General features: G+C 38.1%; 1 protein-coding gene across 1 annotated transcript; it reads right to left on the bottom strand.

Moving 5' to 3' along the window:
- Window positions 1-1,590: 1,590 nt before the first annotated feature.
- On the bottom strand, window positions 1,591-13,346 carry LOC127881522 (TAR DNA-binding protein 43-like). Its single transcript, XM_052429435.1, has 4 exons — window positions 12,972-13,346; window positions 11,847-12,025; window positions 10,982-11,125; window positions 1,591-7,050 (listed from the first exon to the last, which is right to left on the bottom strand). Exons 1-4 carry the CDS (start codon window positions 13,207-13,209, stop codon window positions 6,229-6,231), a joined length of 1,383 nt encoding a protein of 460 aa, XP_052285395.1. The 5' UTR covers window positions 13,210-13,346; the 3' UTR covers window positions 1,591-6,228.
- Between the last annotated feature and the right edge of the window lie 432 nt (window positions 13,347-13,778).

Raw genomic sequence — 13,778 nt, forward strand, 5'->3', positions numbered from 1 at the left:
AATGACCCACTCTATGTGATACAGACTGACGCTGGTTGCAAACCGCATCTATCAACCACAGTACTAGCTGGATGACATGACCCACTCTATGTGTTACAGACTGGCTCTGGTTGCAAACCGTGTGTACCAACCACAGAGCTACCTGGATGAAATGACCCACTCTATGTGATACAGACTGGTGCTGGTTGCAAACCGCATCTATCAACCACAGTACTAGCTGGATGGCATGACCCACTCTATGTGTTACAGACTGGCGCTGGTTGCGAACCGCATGTACCAACCACAGTGCTAGCTGGATGGAATGACCCACTCCATGTGTTACAGACTGGCGCTGGTTGCGAACTGCGTGTACCAACCACAGTGCTAGCTGGATGGAATGACCCAGTCTATGTGTTACAAACTGGCGCTGGTTGCTAACCGCGTGTACCAACCACAGCGCTAGCCAGATGGAATGACCCACTCTATGTGTTACAGACTGGCGCTGGTTGCGAACTGCGTGTACCAACCACAGTGCTAGCTGGATGGAATGACCCACTCTATGTGTTACAGACTGGCGCTGGTTGCAAACTGTGTGTACCAACCACAGCGATAGCCGGGCAGCATGACCCAGTCTATGTGTTACAAACCACAGCGCTAGCCGGATGAAATGACCCACTCTATGTGTTACAGACTGACGCTGGTTGCAAACTGCGTGTACCAACAACAGCGCTAGCCTGATAAAATGACCCACTATATGTGTTACAGACTGGTGCTGGTTGCTTACCGCGTGTTCCAACCACAGTGATAGCTGGATGAAATGACCCACTCTATGTGTTACAGACTGGTGCTGGTTGCTTACCGCGTGTTACAAACCACAGCGCTAGCTGGATGGAATGACCCACTCTATGTGTTGCAGACTGGCGCTGGTTGCGAACCCTGTGTACCAACCACAGTGCTAGCTGGATGGAATGACCCACTCTATGTGTTACAGACTGGCGCTGGTTGCGAACTGCGTGTACCAACCACAGTGCTAGCTGGATGGAATGACCCACTCTATGTGTTACAGACTGGCGCTGGTTGCAAACTGTGTGTACCAACCACAGTGATAGCCGGGCAGCATGACCCAGTCTATGTGTTACAAACCACAGCGCTAGCCGGATGAAATGACCCACTTTATGTGTTACAGACTGACGCTGGTTGCAAACTGCGTGTACCAACAACAGCGCTAGCCTGATAAAATGACCCACTCTATGTGTTACAGACTGGCGCTGGTTGTGAACTGTGTGTACCAACGGCAGCGCTAGCCGGGCAGCATGACCCACTCTGTTACAGACTGGCGCTGGTTGTGAACTGCGAGTATCAACCACAGTGCTAGCTGGATGGAATGACCCACTCTATGTGTTACAGACTGGCGCTGGTTGCGAACCGCGTGTACCTACCATAGTGCTAGCTGGATGGAATGACCCATTCTATGTGTTACAGACTGACGCTGGTTGCGAACGTCATGTACCAAACACAGCGCTAGCCGGACGGCATGACCCTCGCCGTGTGTTAGAGATATAACATTAAGTGGTAATGCGTGGAGCGTCAATAGAAAACACGAAGACAAAATTACATCAACTGTTTTGTTATATTTAAATCATCTATATAATTTTGTAACCATTCAACCAAAAACACAGTTCATTTCGTAACAAATTTGCCGGATGAAGTTTGTACAACGGATGGTCATTTGCGACAATGGTCAGTCATTTAAACTTGACATCCAAAACTGCTGACCTATAGTTCCAATATGCACGCCAGTAAACACATCCATTACTTGGCATTGTTTCTAATTATTAAAAATGAAGTTAAAAGATAACTTAATTGTAAAAATTCGATGGTTATATTAATTAATTAATTTACGATTCATCATTATCATTGAAAAGACACCAATACAATTACATGAACATTTTCAACATTCAAACTTATTTTTTTTATAACTTATTTTTACTCTGTATCAGGGTATTAAGCGTTTCATAATGATACGTTTAATTAAAGTTTTAATTTAAAGCATTTTTCAACTTACAAATTTTACTTTCTGGCGTGCAAAAAGAGCTTTAATTCAGCCAAACAATTTACATTTTTTCCTCAGTAATGTCTTCCTATTTACAGTTGAAATAAATTATTTTTGACACCAGTCACTCACATACAAATAGTGGATAAAACAAACTCAGAGAAGAATACAGCTAAAAAAGAAATGATATTGAATATTTAACAAATATATGGAAACATATAGGGAAAAACTTTAACAAGTGCTGCGTGAGGTTTAACACATTTCACATATTTACATTTACTACTTATGTTGAACAGTAATCTATCCCCACACTTAACCGTTATAAACTTCTCACTCTACATTCTGGCTTTCATGTAACCAAAAAAGACACCTCAAAATGTTTCCTTTGAAACAAATGCATGTTAATATTTCACTTTTGAAAATTTATTGATTGTGACAGTCTTCCATAACCAGTATTTGCAGTAAGACCACGTATAACCATTTTAAACTGGTACAGAAGCATAAAATAAACTCAAAGATAGCGCCTTGGTACATAATGCAGGCATTCTTATGAGAAATGAAAAATGCGATCACAGCTTTCAACACAATACTGACCTGGCTTTCAAGCCATTATTCCCCCTGGCTTTCAACCCAATATTCCTCTTTAAGTATTCAAAGACCATCTTCAAATAATCAGCACTAAGATTGTGACACATTCAACGAAATGATACTCTTGTGCAAACACTGCATCAAATACAGGTTTGTCAGATTCCATTTACATCAACAATTATTCTTAATGGGGATTAAAATGTCTACATATTCAAACACACTGCATTAAATAAGTTGCTATGTCTTTCCTTCAAATACACATTTCTAAACTTTTAAGTTGATTTGATTACTATAGCTTGAACAAAAAATATACAATAAATACAGAAACAGTTGAAAACTGGTCACAATCCATTTTGCGTGTGTCCTACATGTTATTCACAAATACCTAAACAGTAATATGCATTTCAAACAATCATTAAACCAGTCTATGAAATACTTGTTACAGAAAGCTGCCATATAGGTTAACAAACACTATGTCTTCTGATTACAGAAACACACAAAGCATAACATAAATCTATTAAAGGCTAAAATAACACACAAAACCATACACTCCTTATTAAAATAAGTTTTAATAGTTTTCAACTGTAAAAACACACATTCTGTTTAAGCATTTGCCTTTTTATATTTTTCAACCATAAAAATTTATCATATAATTTAAAAGATTTAAACTTCAATACAATGATGTTTCATATTTAATGGTTTTCAAGCTATTACCAGGTAACTGCAAAACGTCATTATAATATTTCATTCTTAATACTTTCAGCAGACCTGCTATTTTTTTAACAATGAGACTTGAGATCTTATGTTCCACAAACATTTTTATAAATGAAATAAAATAAACGAAAAGCAATTTCTAGAAGTTAACAATGAGAAGTTTTAATTTTGCTTGCACTTATTTATTAGTTACCCACTTTTACCGAGTAATTTTTTTGTAAACAACAATATTAAAAACAAAAACAGCATGTATAACCTAAAATCAATAAATTATAAAATTTAAAATTAACTGTATTTAATTTAAAAAAAGACAAATATGTTCTGGCATATAAACCAAGAAGGAAATCCTTCAAAAGAAAAAACTACACACAATAACATTCCAACTTCTGTTAAATTTAATTAGATATCCCAAAGAGCTACCATAAATTCTAAATAGGTATTCAAAAAATAAATAATGTAAGGGTATGCTAACAATTGTACATGTGCTTTATATAAAATTGTTTGCAATACAAAACCTCCTGCAAATGTCTCTGTGAAATTTAGAACACTTTGACAACTTCTTGAATGTCAAAATTAACTTCCATCATCATAATGTACACTTGACTTAATATTAAATCTTAATGGCTGTACAAAATACACGTTTGTGTACTTTGTTTCATATATTAGATCTTTGCCATTTACAGTCATTATATTTACAGGAAACCACATAACTCGACCCTATACATCTGCTGTAAACCACAATAAGGACGATTTTTTAAACTTATAATCATGCTTGTTGATACCTTGGTCCGTAATATTCAATCAAAAAGGCATCTGGTTCAAGAAAACAGAACAAATATGCATTGACAATGAAAAATTGGCATTGAATTTGAAGTTACTTTTTACTTAATACCAGCAGTTTTCTTTATTTTCAATGTTATAAATCTTGTGACTTTATGGAACCTCAGACTGTTCAAAAGTACAAGTATATCAACGCAATACTTTTCTACATGCTTTTGAAGAAACTCCAATGTGGCGAACTCATTTACAATGTAAATGTGCACATGGAAAACGCTAACACAGTTTTACAGTCAACACTTTAGGTGAGTAACATGATTTTTTACCAAAAATATAAACTATCTTTACAACATACAAAATAAATAGAACTGTACAATATTTAATTACACAAATTTAAACGTCAAATGTCTCAAACACTATCAATTACAAGACTAAGCACTGAACCACTGCCTTGAGCAGCGCCAAGCAAAAACTAGACTTATGCATTTTGCAGCAATGTAGCTACAGAATAACCTTGGCATTTGTGCAGTCTCATCTGGAGCTACGCTGTTTGCTAATCAGACAACGAAACCTTGTGTGACTAACCCTTTGCATGCTGGGAAATTTGTCGTCTGCTTAATTGTTGTCTGCTGAATTTCTAAAATTAGCATTTTCTTCCATTTTTTTTTCAATAATACTTTCAGAATAGAAAAAAGTTTGGATCCTGATGAGAAGCCACGTTCTGTGGCGTCTCATCTGGATCCAAACTGTTTGCAAAGGCCTTCAAAATTCGGTTCCAGCACTGAAAGGGTTAAATAGCATAAGACACATTTTTACATGACGAGGCTCAACTGTAACATTTTTCACACCAACAGGTACACAATAAAACACAACATTTAATAGTTACATCTTGATTTTATAATTGATTTTTGTTTACTTTATAAAGTACAATAGAAAGTGTAAATTTTTAAGTTTCAAAGAGAAAAAGACACACAAAAACTGGATCACATCCAAATATTGTCAGGTACAAGATAGTGTATTTAAGTTTGGAAATAACACTGGAGTTGTAATTATAATCAGTATTCTTGTTAATGTAGGATGAGCTCTCAAAGAAATTCATGTACAAAAGTCACATCAAATACTGTCAGAAATCTATGTAGGAACAAATGATTAAAAAGTTTATTCATACATAAAAAAGGACAAACAATGAGCCATTAGTGTTTTGTTGCTTTGGTAACAATTTCAATTCTTGAACTGAAACATTTTGTAATTACAAAGTTCTATCAATACATACAAAATTGCTAAAAGAATCCATTGTGATTGAAAATATGTGCAATCAATTTCGCATCAAATACACCTCTGGTCCAGAAAATGGATCTTAGCAATCAAACCTGGCATACATGTACTTTTAACAACTAACCATCTGAAACCAGTATGCCTTTTGCCCAATTATTTTTTTCAAAAAAACTTTCAACATCACATGCCTATAACAGTCAAGCCAAAATATTCGGCATCAATAATGTAAAACAACAGTTTTCCAGCCAACAACAGACTCTTAAATTACATGAACAGACTTTGTACATGAAGGAGGTAGTTGACAACGGTTAATTCACAAAAATGGCTTTTCTCTTAAAATGTAAAACAATCAAACAAAACTTGTTGCCATATGTCTGCATAAAAAAAAGAAAGAAACAAAAGACCCGCCCTAAAAGAATTCAAATGCTAAGAACATGTTTTCCATTGTTAATAACTCCATTGAAAATTCTATTTATGGTAAAAAAGACTTCACATGTAATTCTTGAACTAAAAATTCTAATTATGGTGAACATGTAATTGTTTTAACTAAATAACACTAAATCCTAAAATCACAAAACAAAATCAATTAATAATCAATAACAGTAAATATAATCATGTAACAGTCTAAAAACAGAGCCAACCAATAAATACACATATAGTTCAGCCTCTCTATGGGAAAACGGTTTTTAATGCATATGCATTAAGTGTTCTCCATGATAAGCCAGTGCACTGAAATCTCCACAGGCTAATCAGGGACGACACTTGAGTGATGTCCTTGTGCATACATTAAACCCCCTTTTCACAAAGCAAGGCTCATTCTTTTATCTATACAATACATGTATTCAGCTCCAAGCACCTCCCGACTGCTTATGCGGCGCCGCGCCCCATCCTCCTACCCCTGGGCTAGTACTCTGAGGCTGCTGTATCTCTCCCCCCTGGGCCCCTCCCCAGCCCAGAAAACTGTTGCCCGAGGACACAACAGTCCCTGAACTCACTTGCTGGTTATGCTGGTTGCTGGCGACCCCGACGTTGCCAAATGACTGGGGGGGCTGTTGCTGTTGTGAGGCTTGGGCAGGCTGTGCCTCTATCGCGGTGGGCAGGGGCGGAGGGAGAGGGGTGCCTCCGCTCACCGGGGTGGGCCCTCCTTGCTGATTCACCATCCCCATGGGCCCCCAGCCCCCTTGGCTTGAGAGCATGGCCTGTGCTGCGGCCAGGACCGGGTTCATGTGAAAGGCCCCTATGTTCATTCCCATGTTGGTTGGTGGTACCCCTTGGGCAACAGCCCCTTGTAAATGAGGCTGCCCTGGCCCTCGTCCTCCGCCGCCCTGGCTCCAGGGTGTGTGCGAAAACCCGCCCTGATTATATGTCGGTTGGCTGTGATTCATGGTTCCCTTACGAGTGTCCATCTGTTTGTCGTAGCTCTTGGGGGCGGCATTGCTTATGTGTACACTGGCCCCCTTAATGATGTGATCTTCCCCGCAAAGGCTCTGGGCTATGTCTGCGTCGGAAAATGTTACGAAGGAGAAAGCACGGAAAGGCCTTGGTATAAACACGTCAACCACTTCGCCAAACTTGTTGAAATATGATCTGAGATCGTCCGCGGTCATGTCCTCCGTGCAGCGCCCCACAAACACCTTGCGGTTCATTAGGTTGTCTTTTTGTTCCTGCAAACAGAATGAACAGTTGTCATCAATGTTAATATAAATTATATATTAAATTAGTAGCACCTCAACCAGTGCTCCTGCTAGGTATAAATGGAAGTATTAAGCACCCTGCTTCCCCAAGGTCCAATCCTGCATGCCATGACGTTTAATATATATATATAATATATATATACCAAGAAGCAAAACATTTTATTGGAAGATTTACTATTTACGCGGCTCAATTTTATCATTTTTCACAAACAGGTACACAATAGTTTAATTAATTATGGAAACACTGCATTCAAGGAAAATACACATATGGATACAAATATACAACAAAGGCTATACTGAAAATAGGTCACTGGAATAATATGACTGTGCGCTGTAGTGCCCTTGTGAGAAAACAGCAACTTGCACTTTTCAAAGCCTTACTGGAGCCCTGCTCAGCAATCTTCTTAACAAATATTTTATCCTAAACAGTTAAAGTATACAAGTTTCATGACAGGTGATGGAAAGAAAGGCTGCATTCAACCATGGTTCTGTTTCATCATGTCTTATGGTAACAACTCAATTTTCATATACAAATCTTTTTTTTGTACCAACTACAGGTTATTAACATAATAGCAAGCATTTAATATACAGCTTAACTCAAAACCCATACCATAACAAGAGGGCCGAAATTACCCCTAAGCCAGGGATGGAAATTAGTGGTTGCTCGTGAGCCTGGGGCCAGTACATTTTGGCCTGGGCAACTCAAATTCAAAAGTTAGTAGTCCGGCTGGACAAATTGCTTTTAAGCTTGAAACAATTCATTGCAATTAAACATTTAATAAAAGCGGCATCTGTGAGTTAATAATTAATTTAATAAAATTCATTTATCAAAGCCAATGAAATGATTAAACTCAGACTTATTACATAATACTGAGACAGTTTGTCAATGAAGCAATGTTGTTGTTGAGTTATTTAAAATTTTATATAAACAAAGTCTTATATACACATGACCCTACATGAACATGGTACTGAGCTCGTTACTCTTTAGCTGGGCTACCAAAATACAAAAGATGGTTGCCCGTGTGGGCAACCAATTGTAAAATGTTAGTTTCCATCCCTGTAAGCCCTCATCTGAGTATACGAGCACCAATAGTTGAAACAGTGATTAGCGCTCCAGCTAGGCCTAAATTGAAGGGCGTCCGCCCTGCCTTTCCAACAACCGCCCTTCCCTTCCAATGCCCTGTCCTGCCCGTTTATTATAAACAAGAGGGCAAAGATGGCCCTAGTTCGCTCACCTGAGAGGAGTCGGTTCATTTAATCTTTACCAAACTTCAAACTTGACCTAGGTATTGTCCAGACAAACATCCTGGTCAAGTTTCATCATTATTGAACCAAAACTCTGGCGTATGGAGTGTTTTTGTTTTTGTAAGATTTTACCTGGTGACCTATATTTTGAGTTGACCCCCCCTTACCAAACATCAAACTTTGCTTACAAAAATAAATATTTTGACCAAGATTCTTAAAATCTGAAACAAAATTGTGACCTCTAGAGTGTTTACAAGGATTTTGTATAATATAATGAAAATTTAAACAATCTCAGGGCAATAATTATGGCATTAATTATGCGATTTTGCTCATTATCAAACTTGACTGAGATCTGTCAGCAACATTCATAAAGAATGCTTGAGAAGCGTGAATGCTAAAGTGTTTACAAACCAAATGTGGACGAACGGACGGCGGACAAAGACCAATTCTAAAACCTCACCTGAGCAATCAGGTGAGCTAAAAAGGGTGTTTCACCGATCTGAGCCATTTTTCAACTTGTCCTAGAAATCAATAAAACCAATGTATTGACTAAGTTTCACAATGCTTGGGCAAAAAATTAGACTTCTATAGTGTTCTACAACAAGGTTTCTCTCTAGTAACATAAGGAAAACTGCCCCCCCCCCCCCCTGGCGGCCATGTTTTTTGACCTATCAGGACCATTTGCGAACTCATCTGAGATATATATAAAACCAATCATTTCATGATGATTGGGCAAAAAATTTGACTTCTAGGAGTGTTCACAAGCTTTTTTAACTATATAAATATAAGAAAACTGCCCCCCCCCCTCGCCGGCAGCCATGTTATTCAACTGACCAAAACCATTTTTCAACTCAACTCTAGTATCAAGAAAACAAATGTTCTGTCTAAATTTCATGAAAATTGGGCCAAAAATGTGACTTCTAGAGTGTTCACATGTTTTCACTATATAAAGAGAAAAATGCCCCACCCACTGGCGGCCATGTTTTTCAACGATCTGGACCAACTTTCATGATGATTGGGCAAAAATTGTGACTTCTAGCGTGTTTACAAGGTTCCTTTATAGCAAAATAAGGAAAACTGCCCCGCCCACTGGCTGCCATGTTTTTCAACGGACCAGAACCACTTTTGAACTCAACCAACATATCATTAAGACAAACATATTGACAGAGTTACATGAAGATTGGGCATGAAATGTGATTTCTACAGCGTTTACAAGGTTTTTCTTTTTTTGACCTAGTGACCTAGTTTTTGACCCAGCATGACCCAGTTTCCACCTCCATCGAGACATCATTGGGACAAATCTTCTGACCAAAGTTCATGAAGAGCGGACAATTATGTGGCCTCATGAGTGTTTACAAGGTATCTCTATAGCCAAATAAGGAAAACTGCCCCGCCTACTGGTGGCCATGTTTTTCAACAGACCTAAACCACTTTTGAACTCAACCAACATATCATTAAGACAAACATTTTGACAAAGTTTCATGAAGATTGGGCATGAAATGTGACTTCTACAGTGTTTACAAGGTTTTCTTTTTTTTGACCTAGTGACCAAGTTTTTGACCCGGCATGACCCAGTTTCGAACTCGACTGAGATTTCATTGGGACAAAGCTTCTGACCAAGTTTCATGAAGATCGGAAAGGAAATGTGCCCTCTAGAGTGTTTACGAACAAATGTTAACAGGCGGACGGACGCCGGGCAAAGACCGGTCAAAAAAGATCATCTGAGCAATCAGGTGAGCTAAAAAAAAAACTCGAACCTTGAATAACAATTTACAAATAAATGATACACACAACTTCATTGTATTATTATGAAAACATTAATAGTCAAAGGGGAGTAACTACTGTAAACTTAAATGCAATATTTAGAAGAGTTGTCTCGCATGTTGCATGACCTTAATTCATGATTGTTTACAAGCCTTTTTAATATATAAATATAAGGAAAACTGCCCAGTCCCCCTGGCAACCATGTTTTTCAACAGACCTGAACCATTTTTCAACTCAACTCTCATATCAAGGAAACAAATGTTCTGACCAAATTTCATGAAAATTTGGCCAAATATGTGACTTCTAGAGTGTTCACATGTTTTCACTATATACATAGAGAGAAAAATACCCCGCCCACTGGCCGCCATGTTTTTCACCAATCTGGACCATTTCCGAATCGTCAAAGAAATCAATAAAACCAATGTTTTGACGAACTTTCATGATGATTGGGCAAAAATTGTGACTTCTAGAGTGTTTACAAGTTCTATAGCCAAATAAGGAAAACTGCCCCGCCCACTGGGGGCCATGTTTTTCAACGGCCCGGAACCATTTTTGAGCTCAACCAACATATCATTAAGACAAACATTTTGACAAAGTTACATTAAGATTGGGCATGAAATGTGACTTCTACAGTAGTTTTTTCTTTCTTTTGACCTAGTAACCTAGTTTTTGACCCGGCACGACCCAGTTTTGAACTCTACCGATATTTCATTGAGACGAAGCTTCTGAATAAGTTTCATGAAGATCGGACAATAAATGTGGCCTCTGGAGTGTTTACGAACAAATGTGGACGGACGGACAGACGACGGAAAAAGACCAGTCACAAAAGCTCACCTGAGCAATCAGGTGAGCTAAAAAGCCGTGAAAGACAAACAAAGTCTGTTTTGCGTACCACTTTGGAGTTGGGTATTCGTACATCACACCAGCGTCCGTCTATATGGTGTCTCTGTGACATGCACTTCACCTGTGCATCGTAGTCAGCAAACCGGATAAACCCAAATCCTTTCGAGTGGGCAGTCTTTGGATCTTTCTTCACCTGTACAGACATGTGTATGTATTACAAAACACAAGAAGAGTGTTACCATGATTTCTTGAAAGGTGTTCAGGTGAATGAATTCTGGCTTAGAAGTTAAATGTTCTCAGAAAATAATACAAGTCAGGGCAAATAATACTGCTGTTAATGATATATCAGGATTCCCATGTAAATAGATCACACAACAATGCTAGTATTACAATTGATACTTCATATGCCAGGGTTTCACAAGGCTGTAACATTTTGTTAAAGTAAAATCATAATAATTTATTGTTGATGCCATGATAAACCCATGCTCACCTAATTTTACAACCTGTAATGATCTACAGACAAATCTGTAATACCCTTGATCACTACCACTAAACATGAATTGTGGGAAGGATAAAAGCAAAAATTTAATGACTCATGAAATTATATGTATATTTTATGTTACTTTATGGTAATTTTACACTGTGGAAGAGAGATACAAAACACAACTCCTACATATAGTCAACTGCGACAATGAAAGCTAATTGTAGCACAACTACAGAGACAGACACTCAAGGCTTCCCATGGCTAAAAATTTTCTTCAGCCAAATTTGTCTAACTAACAAATCTACCAATTTTCTTTATTGGTTATTTAAAAAGGAAAACGTGAAGCTAAATACAATTTTCTTTAGCCAATGTGGTCAATTTGTACCAATTGGCTAATTTGGCAAACGGCAGAGTATGTCCACAGACTCACTTGAACCATAAGCAGGCCCCCGAACTGTGAGAAATATTTCTTAAGGTCCTCCTCCCCACTCTTCCACGGAAGGCCGAGCACAATGAGGTCACTGCATTTCTGGGACTTGTCACGCTTTAACCTCAGGGCCGCTGCCGAACACACGTCCACAATGTCCTCTCCACGCTTCCTATTAGCATCTAAATGTAAATATAAAGCATAAGCATATTTGGCTTAAAGTTGTTCGACCACATCTATAAAGTATAAACATGATTAATTAATTACTGACAAAAGCTGAGTTTTAATAGTCAGAATAATTAATTGAATAATTATAAAAAAACAAAGCCATTGCAATCTTAATGCTAACCTTAATTTACAAATTTAAGTTTATTAAAACTCAAAGGCAGGCGGCCCATTAGTTGCAATAATTCAACTCTCAGCATAGCAAAAATTATCAAAGGCTCTGAGAGTCCGTTTATATGGACTAGCAGCCCATGGCAGGCTAACATAAGCTCTAATGGGTATCATGAGATAATGTGATGTTGACAACTGACTATTTGTTATCCTTTGACCAATTTATATCTTTGAATAATAATAATATTTCAAATGCAAATGAGTTACATTACAAATTGTGCCCATCACATTTGGAGAAAAGATTATCAAAAACAACACATTTTGACAATAATAAGTCAGTGGTCATTGAAATGTACGATTTATAATTGAAGAATTTAAACAAATATATGACAAGAAACAATCCAAATATAATGAAGAATACCATGTATCGTCGAATACTATTATTGACAAATGGGTGCATTGAACCTTAACACGTCGCTGTCATCACTGAAATAGGTCAATATAAACAATTCACGAGTCGTCTCCCTTGTTGATTCCCATTTTACTTCAACATTTGTGCACAGTATTACGATGTAAACAAATGATTTCATGAATGGAAAACTGCGCAAAACGACACCGAACATAAGCATGCATCATATGTCACAAAAAATACGCATAACGGCACAATATTAACTGAAAAATTCGACAACACATTCGACCCAATTTTCTGAATACATCAACAGTTGTCAAAAGTGACGCTTACAGTTTTGACAATCGAAACTAGGTCAAGACAAATTTCGAGAAATTGCGAACCTTTGGGGAAGACTGCAACGTATAGCCGGACCGTCCATTCACCGTCCGGAGGGTACAATCTTCCGTCCGAGAGCCGAATTCCTCGCATAGCCCCGGAGTCGGGGTTTCGATATTTTAAACCACAGGATCCTGGAAACTGCGCGTTTAGAGTCGACAGAAGTAGCGTTCCGTCCCCTTCGAGGGGTACTTCCATGGACTCATCGCCTTCTTCCTCCGCTACCTGAATATATTTACTCATCACTCGTTCATTTAAATCACACAGGTCCACTCAAAACAAGAGAAAGCTTGGGCAACAGCCCAACCCCCAAATTTCGCGGCTCTCCAAAATGGCGTCGTCTGTTGACAATTTTAGCGATTACAGCGCCATTCTTGGTGACCTATATTTATTGGTTTTCCGCCTATGCCATAGACCGAAATACTATGAACAGCGAAGTCGGTAAACAGGCTGTTGGCGTCTTTTTGTAAGCGTTACGTCCCTTGTACCGATTAGGTTTATCTTGATAGGGGTTGCTCAATACTTTTCACGAGAACAACACATAAACTTTTGTAAGTTGTTGGTTGAATCTTTATTCAAATCAATAAATGTCAAATATCATGATACTTATTGACTGGTTTGCATTCTCACTCGATTGCGCACTCGCTGCTTGGACCCTCTTTATTAAGTGTTTTATACTGCCTTACTGGACGTCTGGAGCTCTTTACTTCCGATGTTAACATTTTATCACTTTTAAGCATTTAACGAAATTAACGTTTCAAAAAGTCTCTTTAAATAATATCAATCACTCTTTTAGTTTTCCACGCTAAATC

Source organism: Dreissena polymorpha, chromosome 5 (assembly GCF_020536995.1).
Source record: "Dreissena polymorpha isolate Duluth1 chromosome 5, UMN_Dpol_1.0, whole genome shotgun sequence".
Taxonomy (NCBI): Eukaryota; Metazoa; Mollusca; class Bivalvia; order Myida; family Dreissenidae; genus Dreissena; species Dreissena polymorpha.

Coding starts and splice junctions, on each gene's coding strand:
- LOC127881522 (XM_052429435.1), bottom strand. CDS start 13,209: ATGAGTAAATATATTCAGGTAGCGGAGGAAGAAGGCGATGAGTCCATG. Junction 12,026..12,971: donor CGTTGCAGTCTTCCCCAAAG/GTTCGCAATTTC, acceptor ATTTACATTTAG/ATGCTAATAGGAAGCGTGGA. Junction 7,051..10,981: donor GAATACCCAACTCCAAAGTG/GTACGCAAAACA, acceptor TTCTGTTTGCAG/GAACAAAAAGACAACCTAAT.